At 43.0% G+C, this 20,270-nt stretch overlaps 1 protein-coding gene across 1 annotated transcript in view; it reads left to right on the top strand.

Annotated features, from left to right (window-relative positions):
• Nucleotides 1-992: 992 nt before the first annotated feature.
• FBXL7 (F-box and leucine rich repeat protein 7) overlaps nucleotides 993-20,270 on the top strand; it is a 457,103-nt gene continuing 437,825 nt past the window's right edge. The window contains exon 1 of the mRNA XM_049768262.1: nucleotides 993-1,397. Coding sequence (XP_049624219.1) covers nucleotides 1,361-1,397 — 37 coding nt within the window. The 5' untranslated portion in view covers nucleotides 993-1,360. The remainder of the gene's footprint in view (nucleotides 1,398-20,270) is intronic.

Genomic DNA, 20,270 nt, shown 5'->3' with positions numbered 1-20,270 from the left:
TTAAACAAAGGAGAACACCAACCACAAGAAAGGGGATGGTGGAGACGAAAAAACAAACAACAACAACAACAACAAAACCTCAGAGCAACCAGAAGAAAATGCACTCCTGGGCTCGGAAGCTCAGCAACAACTTCCAAGCCAGGAAACCTCCTTCCCGGGGCGGGGCAAAATCTAAAATAAAGCTGGGGGCGGGGGGTGGATGGGTGGGTGGAAGGAGCGACTCCCCTCTAAGTTGCTCACAACTTTTCCCTGCAGCCTCTAGCTGCAGCCCCTGAACGCGGGAGGCGCAGGAGCCTAGCCAGAAGCTCGCTCTACCTGCAAAAAGAACCCCCAGAATTGCTTTGCAAATTGCAAATTACAAAGCCCCTCAACCCTCAATAACTCCAGCCAGTGGCTCAGACACACCTCCTAGGATGTGCCTAGACGCGGGCAGGCGGCTGCCCCACCTCCAAAAGTCCGGTTTAAACAAAAAAAAAAAAGAATAATAATTTGGGGAGAGGGTGTCCGGAGTGGCCTTGGGGCTTGCGATCCCCCGGAATGCTTTGCAAATTGCAATGCCACCCAATTCTCAATAACTCCAGCCAATGGCTCAGACACACCTTCTAGGATGTGCCTGGACGCGGGCGGGCGGCGACAGCATCTCCAGAAGTCTGGTTAAAAAAATACATAAATAAATAAATAAATAAAAGAACCGGGTAGGGGGTGGCCTTGGGTCTGCCTTCTCGGTCCCGGGCCAGGAACCGCAGCCCCGAAAAGGCGCGCTGGCCCTTTAAAAGGCTGCGCATCCCCGGGCCGGCCTCCCTCCCCGGGGCTCCAGCTGTGATTGACGCGGGGCGGCGAGAGGAGGCGCCTGGCGCGAACAAAAGTCCGGCCCGCGGGCGCGCTGCGCCGGGCCCCGAGTCGCCACTGCCCGGGGCACCGCAACAAGTGGCCGCCGCGCCCTCCCGGGGAAGCCGCGGCCGCGCCAGGGCGCACGAAGCCGGCGGCCCAGCCCGTGCGCGCTTGGCGAGCTGCGCGCACCTCTTGGGAAGGGAGGGCAGATCGGGGCGCGCGCAAATGGGGACCCCGCGGCGACAGCTCGGAGAGCCTCGGGGCTACCCCGGAGCGCCCGCTAGCCCCCAATAACAGCTTCTGATCGCGCCTGGCTTGGCACCTCCGATCCCGGCTCCACCCAGGACGCACGGCGTGCACCGAGCCCCCTTCCTCCCTTTCCGTCTCTCAGTGCTCGGGTCGCTGATCGGGGACCCCCTGCACCCTTGGAGTTGGGCGATGCGCAGCTAACGGTCCCGTCGGGCGGGCTGACCTCGGTGCGCCCCAGCGATGCAGTGTCCTGGGAGACGGCGGGCATGACGGCGGCACGATGGGCGCGAACAATGGCAAACAGTACGGCAGTGAGGGTGAGTGGAGGGATTCCCCCTCCTGGAGCTCAGACTCCCCCCACCCCCGTCGTGCGCCCCTCTCCCTCCTTAGGGGTCTCCAGAGGGAGCTTCTAGTCTCCTGCCTTGGGCGCACCCCCCCTTTCATCCTTTGGCACCCTAGTCCGCGCTGTCAGTCTCTTTCGCACCCCTCGGGCACCGTGCGCCCCGAGGATGCGTTTGTCACCTTGGGGAGTCTCTGCAACTTCTCGGGGTTGTCTCCTGGCTTCTGAGCTTAAGCGGCGTGGCTTGGCGAGGCGTGTGCCTCAACTTTCCCGTATGGTGGGGATTTAGGGTTGGGAGGTGGGCTGGGGTGCAGTTTGTGTGTGGGGGTGGGGGAGTGTTTTTGGTGGTGGTGGCGGATTTGGCAGATGGAGACGTGCTGGGAAAACAGCGCAGTGCAAACTTTCCCAAGCCTTTGTGCTCCCATCCTCTAGGCTCTTCCTGAAGCAGGAAAAAAAGTTGGGCAAGTAGAGTTTTCACTCGCTGCTGGCTGTCCCGGGCCCTGACAGCTCGGTGTACCTGACCACCGAGGGTCCGCGAGGCCCGGAGGAGTTGGGGGGAGCTTTGTCTGGGCTCTCCCCGGCCCTGGAGACGGGCAAAGCACCATCTGTTACGCGGGGCTGGAAATTGCCTAGAAATATTGCCTGTCAAGTGGGAACTTGGAAGTTGGGGGAACTTTCAACTCCACCTACTCCTAAAAGGATGATGGATGTGTGGGTTCGCTTCTCTCCTCGCCGCTCCTCCCCCTCCCCGTCCCCGCCCCGTCTTTGCAGACAACCTTCCTGTTGTAACCCGATGAACCGCTCGGATCCTGTGCGTGGGGCTCCCATTGCTTCCCCCTCGCCCCCAAAGCTCCAAAGTTGAGAAGATGCTTCTTCAACTCGGTGGAGGGGAAAGTGGAGGGTCTACACCCGCCCCTGGAGAACTCTTAGTTACAAAAGTGGGGTTCTGAGCCTGAAGCCTGCAGAAAGGTCCTAATGCATCATGAGCTTACTCAGCTAATTCTTTCCATCCTGTTCAGAACTTTGGATTTTGCCCCCCCCCCACCAATGTGGCTATCTATGTCTCCCCGAATTTGTGTCTATGTTCACTTCTCAGCAGTTTTGCAAATTCACAGCAGAAACGCACCCTGGAACAAGTCATATGCACAATAACTTTTTTTTTCCCCCTGTGGAAATCATTGCTCTCCATTTCCTCGTGTTTGGAATTCCATGTATGATCCACATAGAGACATACACATCCATAGTCATATTTAGACCCATCTAGGCATATGGCATATGTACGTATATGACTATGTATATTTCTTTATCCTGGGCAGTTAACATGTGAGAGATTTTAAAATATATTTTTTCATAAAAAAAAAAGGCAAAAAGGTTGTCCTTTTCGATAGCCCTGGTGCAAGCGTGCCAAAAAAGATTATTGAAGAATCTTGGCGACTCCCCAAAACGTCTTGGAGTTAATGTCTTAAAAATGTGTGGAAAATGAAAGATTAAGTCTTTTTGCTCCAAGTTATTAAAAAGGCTTTTAGGGAATGAAGTGCCAGTTGATCAAATCTAGGTGTGTGGACAACTGTTCCTTGATTCTGGCAGCGAAAGGCCACTCCAAGGGGTATTTAGCATCTGGGGCTGTGTGTTCCAGTACAGAAACCTCCCCACTGTGCCTACCCCCGAGGTAACTTGTCCTTCTGCCCCAGCCTTCTCAGATTGTTCAGTGTGTGGTGTTTGACGACTTCCGGTCTGAACAGCAGCCTTGCAACCCTTGGGAGAGGAAAAGGAGAGACAGAAACTAATGTTCTCCAGCTGTTGTCCGTAAATGCTACCTCTGCATTTTCACTCCAGCCCAAGGAAAATTTGACTGGCATCAAAAGGAGATACACTGTGGACTCTTTTTTTTAATAGCCCAAGACACTTGGGCTCAGCTGATTGCATGGGACCAATAGAAAGTCGTGGGAGGTAACTGGAGTTTTGGCTGGAAAGGACACATTTGAGTTTTGTTTACATAGATTTTCTTCCAAAGCATCAAGGTTCTTGCCTGATAGGAGTGGAGAAAAACTGAGAAATGGAAGGAAGGTCAACTTTAATAACTTGCCTCCCTGCCTCACACAGCCCAGTGTTATTTTATGTACTTGCAAATGAGTGTGCTCAACGTTGTGACATTGTATTATTGGATGGTTCATTTTAGCAAGTAATGTTAGAATTTCTCAGTAGTATCTTTTTTCTTATAATTAAAAAATATACCAATTTTGATTTTCTTTTTAATTTTTTTTAATATTTCTTTTGGGTGGAGGGAGAGTTGAGAACTATACCCAATAGTGCTCAGGGCTTACTACCAGTTCTGTAATAGTTTAGGGTCATTCCTGGAGGAGCACAGGTGAATTGGATGAAGAGCGAGGACTGAACTAGAGTAGGGTGCATGCAAGGCAAGTGCCTTACCTGCTGTTCTCTTTCTCTCTCTCTCTGGCTCTATTTTTCATATTTAAAAATAGTTACACCCTTCATCTGATGTTGCTGCAATGATTCTGATATCTGCATGCTCCACTCTGACAACTGTGCTCATAAGGGTCACACTGCCCATTATTGGGTTCTAGCATATTCTAGTTTATAGTGCTCCCCTTGGTTTGCTTTGGTTCCCACATATATGCTTCTCAGGAGTGGCACTCCTGGCTATACTGTGCGTCCATCTTTAGTTTGGTTGCACTCTGAGGGTTATGTATTTGCAATTATGATGCTGCACACATCTGCCTATGATCTGAAAACCACATACCTCACTGTACTTTAGAGCCTGGACTACAGATAATAGAACTTGGTGCATGTGGGTGGTACTGGGGGATGCTATTCATGGCCTCATAGAAGCTTACAAGGAGAAGACACTGAGTTTTAGCTACTGAATTATTTCCTGAGTTCTAAAATATCTCAAGGGAAGTAAAATCAACCTTTCGCTGTTCTTAAAGGAGACATAATAAAAATATTTTTCAGACTGGCTTTTGTACCACTTAGGTAGGGGGCATTTTAAACGTAGGGGGAAATTATTAATGAATGCCCAGCTGTGCGTTGCAGAGAGAGACCACTCCACTTGAGAACATTGGTGCAAAGGCTTTTAAATAGCTGTGATTTAAGCGTAGTGGTTGAAACCACCACGTGAAGGTAAATCATTTCTCAAAGTTATGAGTTATGTTGCCTTATCGCATCTTTAAAGAGTTCAGAATTTCATGTGGAATATTTCCTTCTCTTGTTCCTTAAGAATGCCCCTTTGAAAACTAAAACCCCAATTATTACACTTGACATTTACTTTTGAGGGTGTAAATAGGTCAGAGACATCCCCCTTTGCCATCATCTAAGACTCAGAGGCCTTGCTCTTGTCTTAGAGATGGTCCAGAATGTAGAATCTTTAATTCCTTCTTGAATGACTGGATCTCTGCTCTCCACTTGTTGAAGTTGGGAAAATACTTGTGTGGCCCTCAGAGCATCAACCTAGCAGTGGTAACTTTGATTCTAGCTTCATCTTAGTGCCTACACCAGGGGTCTTCAAACTTTTTAAAGTGGGGGCTAGATTACGGTCCCTTAGAGAGCTGCAGGGCTGGACTATATGAGCTACTAATTCCTACTCACACTGCACATATCTTATATAATAAAATGAAAACCATTTATAAATAAACAGATCACGCACCAGTATTTCAATGGGAACTGTGGGCCTGCTTTTGGCTAAAGAGATGGTCAATGTCCGGTTCCATATTTGTCACTGCCAGCCGTAACAAGTTATGCAAGTGAGCATCAGTTAATCTTGATCTGGTTGGAGATTTCAGATGTTTCATTCTTGAAAAAGTCTGTTCACAGTCATAAGTGCTATCAAAGATGGTTACCATTTCGAGTGCATGGTTCCTGATATTTGGATATACACTGAGTGTATATGCTGGAAGGTGTCTTGGCAACCAAACAGTGCTCACTGCTGGCGGGCCGGATCAGATTCCTCGCGGGCCACATGTGGCCCGTGGGCCATAGTTTGAAGACCCCTGACCTAGACCTTGTTTAGTTACCCCCAAATCACGATCTCTTTCTTCTTTTTGAAAATGGAGGTAGTAGAACAATTGCCTTACATGTATTCGAAGATGGTTCGAATCTTGGCATCCCATATGGTCCCCAGAATGTGCCAAAAGCGATTTCTGAGCATAGAGCCAGGAGTAACTCCTGAGTGCTGCCGGGTGTGACCCCCCCCCCCCAAAAAAGCGAAAAACCAAAAAAAAAAAAGGAGAGATACTTGCCAGTCTTTTATTTATTTATTTATTCATTCATTCATTTATCTATTTATTTATTTTGCAGAGGTTGTTCATTTGGGGGCTGTATCTGTCAGTATTCAGAGCTTCTTTACTCTGTGCTCTTACTATGGTGCTCAAGGGTTATCTGAGATGCAGGGATCGCTCTAAAGTCAGAGGTACATGCAAGGTACATGCCTTAACATCTCTGCTATTTCTCTAGCCCCTGTAGCTTTCCTTTATCTTGCTCATATGATGCCCTATCAGGCCATGTCCTGAAGATTAGCCATAGGTGGACAGAAGGTTATTAGCAGCTAAATTAGTGTTGTTGTTACCATGGCATCAGTCAATCTCCCTTTCAGTATGTCCTTTCTCACTGCCTTCTTCAATCATTCTTGCCTCTTTACTCCCAACTCAAAGGCTTGAACGCCCTGTTTCCCTCCCATATGAAAATTCTGTTTAAATCAGTTTGGACTTTCCCCAAATGTTCTGTTTTCCTAAATACTTAGGGACCACTCAGCTGAATCATTGAAGTTGCAGCCTACCCCCTCCTACTTTCTATTTTTCTAGCCCGAGTTGGATCTTGCTCTTGGAAAATGTCTCCCTGCTTTTCCTGATCGCTTGCTTTCTAGAAACATAAGCGGATGTCGAAATGATTAGTCTGTTCTGGTAAATTATTTGACTCAGGGGCTGTTTTTTACTCTTTATCTTCTCTCTCCTGTGTGATTCTACATTACAGTGCTTGGGTAAAGATTTGGAGAATGAGTTGGGGTGATGCAAAGCCATTAGAACCATTAGCTTTGCCTTGAGTTAAGCCAAATAAACAAAGCTTTCTGTTCAAATCAGAAGAGTCCAGCTTCACTCGCTGCCTTTTAAGGGGGCTGAACCTCTCCCTTACTCACTGGCTTCACTGTTCTGTTTATCCTTCTGCGGCAGGTCAAGGGAAGTGAGACATGGTTAATGGCTCCTTTGTACTGGGCTGTGCTGTTGACTTGGAGCTGATGAGGCCTCAGTGATGGGGTGAGACCCTTGGTAGCACTGAGGCTCTGTCAAGTGCCTCGGGTCCCTTTCACCATTTCAGATCATGGCTGTCAGATATGAAGAGAGCCAGTTGCTGGTGGGCATAAATCATCACAAATCTCTCAGCACCTTGGGAAATTTATCTGGAAGAAATAATAAAAATGGCAGTGACTGCATATGGAAAGCTTGCTGTGTCCAACATGATTCTTAACATTGGGCACACACTGACTCGATTTCAGAGGGCCCCTGTGGTAATCTGCTGGAGCAGGTACTTGTAGGGTCCCTTTTGGAGCAGGAGCAGTGACACAGGTGCAGTGAGAAGGACCATTTTGCAGCATCCAAGAGGATGATCTTTGTAGTTGTCCTACAGTTAAGATGTGGGATGAGATTTAGGACCAAGTCTGAGTAAATTTTAGAGGCATTTGGAGCGGGGGGTGGTTGTACTCAGTGCTCAGGACTGATTCCTTCCTCAGAGATTACTTCTTTTTTTTTTTTTTTTGTCAGTCAAATTGAGCAATGGAGGTGGGTATATACCAACTTTTGTGATACTAATGTTAATAAGTTCTGATAAACCACTGCCATTGGACCAGCCAGAGAGATCACTTCTGACATGTCTGGAGAAGACCCTTTGTGGTGCTGGGGATCACACTGAGTTGGCCACATGCCAAGAAACCACCTTCAGCCTGTTCCACTTCTCCATTTCAGGAGCCACTTTTTCATCCATTCAACTCATTAATGGTGATGTCTTGGTTCCTAATCTGTGCCAGGGATTCTGCTAGATTCTTTTTTTTTCCCTTGGGTTTTTTTATTTTTGAGGGGATTCACACCATTTGTGCTCAGGGGTTACTTTCGGCCCTGCACTCAGAAATCACAAATTGCAAGCTCAAAGGACATAAAGGAATGCCAGGGATCTAACCTGGGTCAATCACATGCAAGGCAAATGACCTACTTGCTGTGTTATTGCTTCGGCCCCTCTCCTAGATTTTTATCAGAGCAGATAAAGATATTGCCCCTGTGATTTTGTGTGTGTATATATGTATGTGTGTGAGGGAGAGAAGGAAGTATAAGCACTCATGTTCTCACAAACAGCAATTTAGGCAAATATGTGGTATGTCCCAAGGGACAAAGGTCCTAGTTTTTTGAGCAGTGTCTTGGGATTAGTTGGAAGGGAAAGAGTGCTGAAGTTTTAGTTAGACCAGTTACTGTGAACCCACTGAAAAGTTTATATTTATTTAGTACAAGGAAGTGACTCTTGGGAATCCAGGTGGTATGTTGTTCCTTGGAGCCTCTTTGTGTTATATCGAGGTTGGGGGATGTAGATTCTTATTTAATGCCAGAGTAGTATCATTAATGCTCTGTAAATATAGCCCAATGGAATAAGTGACCACTTGGTGTATTTTTTTCCCTAGAGTCTTTGCTCATGTGTTTTCTTCAGCTATACCAGACACTTTATGACTGATTTGGTGGGGTATTGTGGTCTAGGACCTGATTTTCATGGTGTGACCAGAGGTCTGTCATGCCTGACTTCCTGGATCTGTATATACTGGCCTGAAAATACCTCTGAATACCTTCATGATTCAGAAATAGACACAGGCATATGGCTGCCAGTACATGATTTCATTTTGATGAAATGAAGAAGATAAATGATACTAATGCCACTGTTCAGTTGAAATCACAGAATAGTGCTGCTAACAATGCCATCTTGGGTCTGACAGTGAGATATTTTCTTAGATTTGTGCATTTTTAAAATAAGAAGGGAAAATACAGAAGCCACTTTCCTTTGCCTTTGGGAATTAGTGTACAAAAACCCCTTTGTCTTAACTCCCAATTCTCTTGGAAAGAGAATGGATTCTAAGATGATTTCTAGAGAAATCATTAGTTGGTTTTTGTCCTTTGCCTTGATCTGTGGTGACTTTGGAAACAGCTTAAATCACAGCTCTGCTTGACTGTTGGATTGGTTGGAACCTTCTAGACATCAAGCATGACATTAGGGAATGTATTAAAACATACAGCATCTTGAATACGACCCAGAGTGAATAAATCCTCTGAGCATTGAAGGGCCTACATGAAGTGGACAGGCTTGATATGTAAAAACTAGAAGAGCTGATAGGATGTAAATTACATTTCAGAGTTCAGAGCAAAGACCACTATAAGGAGTCAAATCTTACAGTAACTTGACTATCTCCTGAATCTGTAGCAGGTTGATTGGATTCATTCTAAAGAAGGCATAATAATTAGAGTTTCCCACACCTAAGATAGGAATAGACACCTTCAATCTAGGAAGTTGGTGATTGAATGACAGGACTAACGATTTCTTTACTCAAGTAGATTGGAGGGGAGTCTTCACTGAACCCTTCACTGGATTTACAATTGATTAGGGTTGATAAAGGGTGGTGTGTGTGTGTGTGTGTGTGTGTGTGTGTGTGTGTGTGTTTTGGGAGGTGATTTAAATTTCTTATTGTTCCTACTGTTCTTCAATACTCCACAAGTTTCAGGTAGGCATTGTTATACATCAACATTTCTGTGCATTTCTCTAAGTTCACAGCCACTTAAAATTCAGTTCTCTTCTTCACTACAGTTAACTTCCTTGGGGTTGGAGAGATAGAACAATGAGTAGGGTACTTGCCTTGCACGCAGTTCACTTGAGTTTAATCCCCAGAACCCCAAATTGTTTCCCAAGCCTGCCAAGTATGAGTATTGAGTTCAGAGCCAGGAGTAAATACTAAGCAGTGCTGGGTGTGACTTCAAAACAAAACAAAACAAATGAACCAAAAATAACAACAACAAAACAAAGACAATAAATCTTCTTTTTATTCTAATTGACTTTATTCCTTCAATGCATTCATGTCATTTAGTTGCTTGAAGTGCTCTTTCGTTCATGAGATTGACACATATTCTCTCTCAGTAGTATGTGTTAGTGACCAACTAATCTGGACAAGTCTGTTTTCTTGTCTTCTGTGGGATATAATCTCCTGATTAAAAAAATCAGGCTTCATGAATGAGATGTTCTTAATTTCAGTGCTAAATAGGAGCTCACTCTACTGAAGCCTTAGTGCTACTTCTACTTATTACATAAAACACAGAACTTATCCACCTTACAAGACTCTACCTTGTGCTGATGTCGGATGTCTGGAATAAATATTTTCAGTCTATGTTTAAGCCTTTGAATTGGTACTCTTGGGCTAGCAATATTTGATTTAAAAAACTGTATATTGACTGGGACCACACAAGAACTATATTTCCCCTAAAATTGTGATGTAGTTTTGTTTAGCACAAATAAGATAGTCATTCTTCCATGTTGCAATAAAGCCTGTATTGGTATTGTTGTGTATGTAAATATTTTAGGGGATTATTATGTTACTGACCCTGCCCTGATCAGTGATTGTGCCCTACCCTAGGATGTGACCTGGCATTCTGCCCCCACCCTAGGGTGATACCTGATTCTGCTTCCACCATTGGGTGGTATCTGATCCCACCATTGGGGGATAAAAACAAGGGTCTGTGGAAGGCAAGAGGCATTTGGCTGGAACTTATGCTGAGTCTTTGGACTTCAGTCTTGTCCACCGAACAAAGCTAATATTTCCACAAGCCTGACTGTCTGTGAGCTGTTTACCCGCCATTTCAGAACCGTTGACTGGACAGGGTGGCAGACGCGTGCTCTGAGCTGGAGGGGAAAGACCTCATCCTCCATCCCTCCATCAGTCAACCACTTCAGGGGCTGACTTGCAACAGGTATGACTTGTCTGAACTATAGCTTCATTCTGGGTTCTAGTTACAGAAATGGACTCACAACATTATCAGTCAGCCTTGTTATGAGGACATGTAATGTTTCAGTGAGAAACTAGAGAAACCAGTGATCTTAAAACAAGATGGTAAGTGCAGAATCTCAATGGAGTTGTGTGCAACCCCACTTCTTTGTGCCAAGGACGAAGGTGATTAGACAATCTTGGACACCAGAAAGTGCACATCTCTAACATGACCCTTGGCCACAGTCTGAAATTCCTGGACTAATTCATGGACACAAATGTTTTGAGAATAATAACTAAATAGGTAACTGGGTAGAGTAGGCTCAGACCTTTGGGAGGCATTCATCTGAATTAGAGTCTTTTCTTTGGCATCCCCGAAAATCTCCTTATTCTATTTCTAGTAGTTTTAATTTGATAGAAAGTGGGTTTGCAGCCTGTGCATTCTATGTGTAAAAGTATGGGATGTTTCAGGGAGGCATCAGAAAGCCAGTCCTGGTCCTTCTCAAGCTAACTCAGCAGAGGAGACTAAAAACCCTTTGCTCAGATTTCTTAATACCCTAAAAATAGACAATGGTGATAATTCTTGTGTGAACAACCAGGAACCATTTCTGAGTTTTCCTGAGCAATAAAATAGAAACACACACTCAAATGGTGCCCAACTAAAGCAGTGAAATCTGTTTCTGGAGCTTAAATCTATCTTAGGTTGGTGCATTAGATGTGTTGATTCTATCAATTCCTCTTTGAATTCAAAACCCATCTCCAAATGAAAACCAGTTGTTAACACTGCATGAACTCATAATTGTAACTTTAGAAGCCCTGAGCAATGTGTAGAAATGTTATTAAAACATTTTTTTGTTTGCTACCCTTTCTGTGGTAAATTCCTCTGCTGCATTTTCCAAGCAGATGGAGCAAGCAACAGAGAGAGAGAATCACAATTTCCAGGGAAAAATTTCTGGAACTTTCCTTCGACTTGTGGATTGACCTTTGGACAATAAGGAACACACTCTGGTAAGGTGGAGAGATTGAGGGGAAGGTTGCTTCTGTGTGTACTTGACCTTCTGATCTCAATGGCTATTGAAGTTTAATTTTGGACACATCAGAGTTACGTCCCAGAGTTATGGCCAGGTCATGTGTTCTAGCTGTCAGGTGCAACTTCAACCTTGGGAAGAACAGGCCAGGTGCTAACTAAAGAGTAGATGGCAAGAAGCAATCAAAATGCTAAGAGCAAGGAGTAAAGAACAAATTCAGGGACCCAGAAAATCAGAACATTTCTTGTCCTCCAACTTAAAGAACTGAATCAATGTTCTACTGATTTTTTTTTTTTTTTTGGTTTTTGGGCCACACCCATTTGACGCTCAGGGGTTACTCCTGGCTATGCGCTCAGAAATCGCCCCTGGCTTGGGGGGACCATATGGGACGCCGGGGGATCGAACCGCGGTCCTTCCTTGGCTAGCGCTTGCAAGGCAGACACCTTACCTTCAGCGCCACCTACCCGGCCCCTCTACTGATGTTTTTCTTTTTCCTTTTTTTTCTTTATTCTTTATTTTTTTTTAATTATAATTTTTATTTGGACCATATTGGCTTGCATATTCTTCACAGTAGTATTTTATGTACATATTAATATTGAATCAGGAGAATTCCCATCACCAAATTTGCCTTCCCTCCATCCCCGTTTCCATCCTGCATCCCATAACTCCCACTCTCACCCCTACCCAGGCTGCTAGAATAAGTGGTCCTCTCTATGTCTAGCTTACTACTTAGTGACCATATATCTGGTTGGTCCTGGTACCCTCCCTTATTTCTCCCTCTGTTTGAGAGGCGGAACTAGATAGTTCAAGTTATGTGTTGTTTTTCATTTTTTTTTTTTTGGTTTTAGGGCCACACCCGGCGGTGCTCAGGGGTTACCCCTGGCTGTCTGCTCAGAAATAGCTCCTGGCAGGCACGGGGGACCATGTGGGACACCAAGATTCGAACCAACCACCTTTGGTCCTGGATCAGCTGCTTGCAAGGCAAACGCCACTGTGCTATCTCTCTGGGCCCAAGTTATGTGGTTTTGTTTGAAGAAAACAATAAAGTGGGGGTAAAAATTAAATAAGCTGAAAATGGGTGTAGTCCTTCTAGAGGCTCTCAACCTCAGTTTGAGAGAGGACAATAAAAAAGGAAATACCACAACAATACAAAAAGAAATATGCTGATGTTTTTCTAAAGAGAGCACAGCTCACGAAGCTACGATTATTATTTTTGGATATTGGGAAGGCTTGGCTGTTACCAGACTGTTACCTCACACTTGTCACCTTGTCATACACATACTTTAACTCAGGTACTGGTCATGTTCCTGGCCACTGTTTGTGGTTATTTTAGCAATAGTACTTGGCATCACTGTGGACTTGATAAGTGACTCTTCTGCCCTGAATGTTACAGCATACTTCTTTGAAGGTAGATACTACCTATATTACTTTACAGCAGCCAATGAGCAAATCACGGCTGGTGGGGAGGGCTTATTATCTCTAATGTCTCTGTAGCTCTGCTGGTATTCTCACCAGTGTGTCCATTACAGCCTCCCACCTCCTTTGGTCACAGCCCCAGAATTTCCCAATCTTTGTTCTGTTTGAGTGTCTCAAAGAATGGCAGTGATTGAAAAGTAACTATGAGGAGGAAAACAAGAGCGTGTAACTGCTTGAAACTAAACCGTCACTGGCAGTCAGTAAAAGAGCTATCAGATCTACAGGCAGATCTTCCAGTCAAGAAGTACTTCTGGTCCCCACTAAAGTTTGGCTGTGTCCAAGGTTGCTTGCTTTGTCCATGAAGCTTTTCTCTGGGGGTGTGGAGGGTACAGAATGTGGGTTGGGCTATACCTGGCAATGCTTAAAACTTTCTCTTGGGTCTGCACTCAGGAGTCACTTTTGTAAGTTCTTGGGGGTGCCTACCATATGTAGAGGCTGGCACTGAAATGCTGCTTTAAGATGCAAAATAAGTACTGTAACCTTTACTTTCTCCCTGTCCCAGTAATGGATCTTTAGAGGATAATACACTGTTCATCTTGTTTCCATCCCATTGTTGGTCAAACTACAGCCCGAGGGCCACATATTGTATTTATTTCCATTTTGTTTCTTCACTTCTAAATAAGATATATGCAGTGTGCATAGAAATGTGTTCATAATTTTTGTTTTTACTATAATCTGGCCCTCCAACAGTCTGAAAGACAGTGAACTGGCCCCCTGTTTAAAAAGTTTGAGGACCGGTATCATATGCCAAGACATGAGCTCCATCAGTCTAGATCTCTATGTAGCTATAATGAGGCATGGGTTGGCCATTCTGTGTGACACATACAGAAGGAGAAGAAAGTAAAGTTTTGTTTGGTTAAACCCTTAAAACCAGGGCCATAGGGCCTGAAGAGCTCATTAGCAGGGAAGGTGCTTGCCTCAAATACTGTTGACCTGGGTTTGATTCCCAGCTCTGCATGATTCTCTCAGCATTTCCAGGAGTGATCCCTAAGCACGAAGTGCACAGAGCCCTTTTGAAAGCCCTGAGCATCACTAGGTGTGATCCAAAAAGCAAACAAAAATCCCAACAACAGTTTCTCTTCTCAAAGGGATATTTACGGACTTAGTGATCTAATATAAAATAGATCATCTGAAGAAAATTTTTGTGTCATTTTAACTCTTTCAAATCACATTGAATTTCATTAGGCAAGAATCTGATAAATTAGCCAGTTGTCTACTATGTAGCATAACCTTAACAGCAAAGCACTAGCATATTCTGTAAGGACAAAGTGCAAAGGGAAGCTTGTATAATGTTTCCAGTAAATGATGAACTTTTAATTGTCCTAGGATAGACCATTAGCATAGATAGCTTGCTACCTGCTCTAGTGACAAAATCTTGGCCCATTTCTCTAAAGCAAAGGGTTCTAAAGCAAACATATAAAAGGGGAATTAGTGTAGTCTGTGTTGGAGAATGGGCCCCTCTCTTTTTCCAGCCTTGGGGAAGCATCTCCATGAGTGTGTCTATGAAATTACTTTGGGGACTAGAACACATTTCAGTAATTAATCTCATTTTCTGCCACAGGGACTTTGGAAGGGGTGTTTGTCATTATTTCCTGTCCATACGTGAGGGAACTTAAGCAGAGGAAGTGATTAGTCTTGATTATAAAATGAAGATTAAATGAGAGGCTATTCAGCAACTAAATATTGTACCCTAAATTCCATTATGTCCCCAGTCTTCATTGAGTGCTACAAGGTAAAGGAAAGGATAGGAGTGTCAGCAGGCTCTCTGGAACATTCTATATTACTTGCACCCAAGGATGGCAATGGTGATCCTTGGCACATTTTTTAGCTCTGCTGAAATTAGAGAAGCCACTTGGTTTTCTCCACTCATAGAATTAGACCACAGAATTTTGCTACAGTATGAAGAGCAGCAGTATGCAGATAAAATTATTATACTGGACAACATAGAGTAGATAATTTGTCATGAAAAATTGACAGTTTTCATTAATGGGCACTTCCTAGTTGATGCAACTCAGTGTGGTCTTGGTGTGTATTTCCCTCTGCAAATGTTCATTGATGATGCTTTGAGAATTTTGAGGGATTTATTTTTCTCCTGGGAAGATCATAGAACCAACTCTGATATTGGAAACCCTCAGCCTTGAGAACTGGTTCTCCTTAGACTTGTATCCCTTGTATTCAATAACCACATTGCTGAGAGGTCTTTGAAAGTGTTTATTGTGGAGCTATTTCTTAATGTTGAGTTGGGTCAACCCAAAAGTCACTGAGGTCTTTGTGTGGTAAAAAAAAATTTACTATGTTCTTTTTGGCATTTACTACTTACTTTCCTTTCACTCTAGTTTACAAATGCTTTCTTCTATTTTTTTGATATTTATTCATTGTTCATTTTATTACATGATCACCTGGTAAAAATATCATTTTCTTATATAGTAAATATTCAAGTTACTTTTCCTAAATAAATTAGTAGACTAGATTGGTTCCCATGACCTTTATTATATCCAAAAGGCACTTATGAAAACCCTATTACAGTTTTAGTGAATCCATTTCAAATTTGGATAATTTACTAAAATATAGTTCTCTAGACAGACCTTTTCTTCTAGAGATATTCTGACTTGCAACTCTATATTTTAAAAATATGTAATGACATCTTAGTGATGAGTTTAGATGCAAGAAAATCATATTCTATCTCTTTGGATTCTTAATAAGAGAGAAGAAAATCAAACAAGCTTGAGGCAGATAGTCAGAGAAAGAATAGAGTGAAATGTATTATTACATGTATACAACATAGAATGACACCATCTTGAAATTGCTTAGCTGGGGCTAAGGGAGTGTCCAGGAGGTAAGACAGTTGTATATAGTTGAGACTTTGCTTCAAACCCAGGACCTCAGTTGGTTCCCTGAGCTGGGCATGGGGTTATTCATGAGCACAGAGCAAAGAATAGCTCCCAAATCCTACAAAGTGTGGCCAAGTCCTTCATAAATAAAGAAACCAATTGCTTAGCTAATGCAGAGGACTGGGTAGAAGAGAGAAGTTTAGTAAGAAGGCTAAATAGAAAAGGCAGAAGAAATAGTTGAAATATACTTTTTCCATTGATTCACATTTTTCTGAATGAGAACTTTAAGGGAGATGTTTCCATGTAAATAAATATTTTTTCAAAAGTGATTTTCACTCTGCCTCTGGGGCACTCCCCCTCCCAAAACCTTCAGAAATTAAGCTTTTGTTAAAGACTTTTTCTGGCCTGACAGATTTTTGCTTCCCTAGAGGCAAAAAAAGAGATTCGAAGAAAAATGAAGCATTCAATATTTAACATTGCTGAAGACTTTGCCACTTGCCTGATTTTATTATGTTGACTTGACTATTTTCAATGATTAGTATTGAGTAGAAAGAGTTCTGCAGCATATTTTTTATTTTTAATAAATTAGGGCTGGAGAGATAGTATGGAAGTAATTTGTTTGCCTTGCCTACAGAAAGTCGGTGGTTCGAATCCCGGCATCCCATATGGTCCCCCGAGCCTGCTAGGAGCAATTCCTGAGCAGAGAGCCAGGAGTAACCCCTGAGCACTGCCAGGTGTGACCCAAAAACCAAAATAAAAATAAATAAATAAATAAATGTATTTATTTACAGAAAATGTATCACATAGTTGACATAATGGATCATAATACATTTGTTTCAGGATGATGGAAAACAAAGTTATTAAAAATAGAAAGAAATTAGAAAATATAAAAAAGAGAATTGGAAAACAAGAGGAGAGTTCATTAGCAGTGAAAATTGTTGTATCGGGGGCCGGGCGGTGGCGCTAGAGATAAGGTGCCTGCCTTGTCAGCGCTAGCCTAGGACGGACCGCGGTTCGATCCCCCAGTGTCCAATATGGTCCCCCAAGCCAGGAGCGACTTCTGAGCACATAGCCAGGAGTAACCCCTGAGCGTCACCGGGTGTGGCCCAAAAACCAAAAAAAAAAAAAAAAAAAAAAGAAAATTGTTGTATCACCAATAAAGTCATTAATACAATAGCAGAAGGTTTAGAATGCTCTTTTATCTAAAAAAAAAAAAAAAGATAGGAGATACACTAAAATGATGTGTGTTTGTGGCAGTTATTATTTGCATGGGTACAGCAAAATATGGAAGAGATTGGAAGAAATAACCTATGGCCTAAAAACAGGGAGACCTTACCCCTGAAGTATTTTTGGCATAAAACCAACTCCAGGCTCCAGACATACTAGGTTGTTCAATACCTTAGTCATTCTCTGTGGTCCCAGTATCAACTCTTCACCATCACAGTTGTTGCTATCAGGTTTCTGTAGTTATAGATCCTGGTTTCTGTACAGGTCCTATGCCTAAGTCCGGGTGGTGATTAGCATCTTCTGGTTTCATCTCACTATTAGGTAGCATTGCAGAGAAATCTGCCTGAAAGCAGACTGTTGCTGTTCGAAGGTTGTCAGGATGTTATAAGAACCATCTTTGGAGTAAGTCAGTACCATGGCTGTAGTGGTGTCTTCCTTGGTAGAATTTTTTATTCCTGGTGGTGGTATAAAAGATCTTGTTTGCTTCCGTAGATGGTATCCATGGTTCAGGGTTGAATGGTAAATATGCTACTGCATATTTTTCATTAAAAATATTTGTATACTTGATTGAAAAAATCTGTTACCTTGGAATTGAATTTATGGGATAATTTAAGTAAGTTATTTATCTGGAAGGCTTTAAAATAACTGAGTTATAGGCACAGAGAGAGCTCTTAAAGGGCAGGACACTTGCTTTGTATATGAAATCTCGGGTTTGATTCATGGCATCCTTAGGGCCTTGAGCACTGTGCTAGGAGTCTTGTTATGAACCATATGTGTTCTCCTTCAAATACAGACCCCCAACATTTAGTCTTTAGATCAAAAAAGTATTCCTTTTGCCTTCTGAACTTATAGGATTAGGAATCCTTTCTCAAGTCCTGAATGGAGCTACTTCATGCAGAAAGCATTGCATCTCTCTCTCCCTTTCACTGTGCCAGATGTGTATGTACATGAAAGAGAGAGAGAGAGAGAGGGAGAGAGAGAGAGAGAGAGAGAGAGAGAGAGAGAGAGAGAGTTCTCATTGCTCTGCCTCAGCCTTCCCAGGATGCTTAGAATCAAAAAAGAGCTAATCAGTTTCCTGAAAAATCCAACACATTATTGAACTATAGTGAATATATGGATATATAAACTTACACAAAGCCATACTCAAATAAAGCTTAATATAAATTCAACAAATCTGATTATCCCTTACATCTCTTTTTCTCTAAATGGATAGAAGTACGTATCCCAGAAGGTATTTTTTTTTTTAAAAAAGAAGATCTAAGTGTCAGGTTTTTTTTTTTTTTTATAAAAATAAGGTTAATATACATTTTTCTCAAAACTAGATGTCTTTTTTATTCCTTTTTTTATTTTTTTACTTTAATAATAAGGCATCTGTTAGAAGAACAACTTGGGGTCTTGCAAGGGTCATCAGAAGCTCATTCTAGAAGAGACAGAATCCCATCCAGCAGCCATTGAGATGGCATGTGGGACAGGGGTCACTGCACTTGATGAACAAAGGACTTGGAGTGTTTCCATGATACCACTTGGAACTGTGTTTGTCTCTGCTCTCAGCCTGAAAGCGTGTTGAGCTCAGATGGGGCAAATCTCGTGTCTCTTTGGTGTACGTTTTAGCAGGCCTGACACTGAGCCTCCTTCTTATACTTGTGCCTGGAAAGACTTGACTGAAGATTCATTCACAGGCAATATTCACACACTCATTGTTGTGTTTCATGTGTTGATTTCAAGGATCAACCACTGCTCCCTTGGTTGGAAATATTTGGACAGCGTTTGTCATACATGCTTCAGCCCTTTCAGTGTATCTCAATATGTGGCATTTTTGTCCTTTGGAATCAGCTTTGCTTATTCAATTATATTTTTTAATACTTTTCTCCATCTTCCACTTCTCTTGAAAAATAAACTCTCCTGTTGATTACCTTGTGAGCTGGTTTGGAGAGACAGTATTTCCTTAGGGAGTCTTTCTCCATTCGTGAAGCCATAACAACATGAACTGAGCAATAAAAAGCCAATTCCCTCCCGTTGGTTGTGCTTCAAATCGTCATTTATTTGATACGGGCTAATAAAAACAGGAAAAGGATCATTTTTAAATGCTTTGGTTGGGGCTGCTTTACTTCCAATAAGGAAAATTGCCTCACCAGGGGGAACATGGGTAATAAAGATACAACTCACTGAATAATTGTCTTCATGCTAATGTCCAAATCCCCGAGCTGCTGCCTGCAAATCTAATTTAATCCTGGGATGGCTGCGTGTCCACTGCAGTGTACAGATTAGAATTTTCTGTGGCTGCTGATTATCTATCTGTTCTCATTTCACAAAGATTCATTTCAAATTCTACTGGAGATTTTTGATCTGTGTGGGACCCCCTCACCTCCAATAATTGTTAAGCCTCAAGATCAACAGCAAAAGGACTTTGGAAATTGACCAAGAATGACATTTGACATAGAATTGTGTGTATTTTTTTGTTTGTTTGTTTTTGGGCCACACCCGGCAGTACTCAGGAGTTACTCCTGGCTGTCTGCTCAGAAATAGCTCCTGGCAGGCACGGGGGACCATATGGGACACCGGGATTCGAATCAACCACCTTTGGTCCTGAATTGGCTGCTTACAAGGCAAACGCCGCTGTACTATCTCTCCTGGGCCCAGAATTGTGTGTATTTTCATGGGAAAAGTCACCACAGAGCACTTTACAGGTTGAGACACAAAAATGGACAGGTCACACGGATTATAAAGCTTAGGATACACAATTTTATTTTCTTCCATGAATTTTAATTTTTTATTCATTTTTTTGTTTTTGGGTTACAACCGGTGATGCTCAGGGGTTCTTCCTGGCTCTGTGTTCAGAAATCATTCCTGGCAGGGTCAGGAGAGCATATGGGATACTCAGGATCAAATCTGGGTTGGCTGCATGCAAGGCAAGTGCCTTACAGACTGTGCTATCACTCCAGCCCCCTATGAGTTTTTGTTTGTTTGTTTTACTTTGCCTTTTCTTTTGCTTTTTTTGGTGCTGGGGATTGATTGCATTTGGGCCCTCTCAGACTCTCCCTTTTGAGCCACACCCTGGGTCTACCAGTTGCTTCTTTTAAATAATTTCTTTTCTCTTTTCTCCTTGCTACTTTTTTTTTTCTATTCAGAAAACTTGATTTTGGCGGGGGGGGGGGGGGGTACACCCAATAACGTTTATGGGTTACTCCTGGCTATGAGCTCAGAAATAGTTCCTGGCTTGGGGGACAATATGGGAAGCTGGGGGATGGAACTGCAGTCTTCCTAGGCTAGTGTGG

Source organism: Suncus etruscus, chromosome 2 (genome assembly GCF_024139225.1).
Source record: "Suncus etruscus isolate mSunEtr1 chromosome 2, mSunEtr1.pri.cur, whole genome shotgun sequence".
Taxonomy (NCBI): domain Eukaryota; kingdom Metazoa; phylum Chordata; class Mammalia; order Eulipotyphla; family Soricidae; genus Suncus; species Suncus etruscus.
The sequence above is the reverse complement of the archived record's forward strand: the minus strand, read 5'-3'. Positions and strand labels throughout refer to the sequence as shown.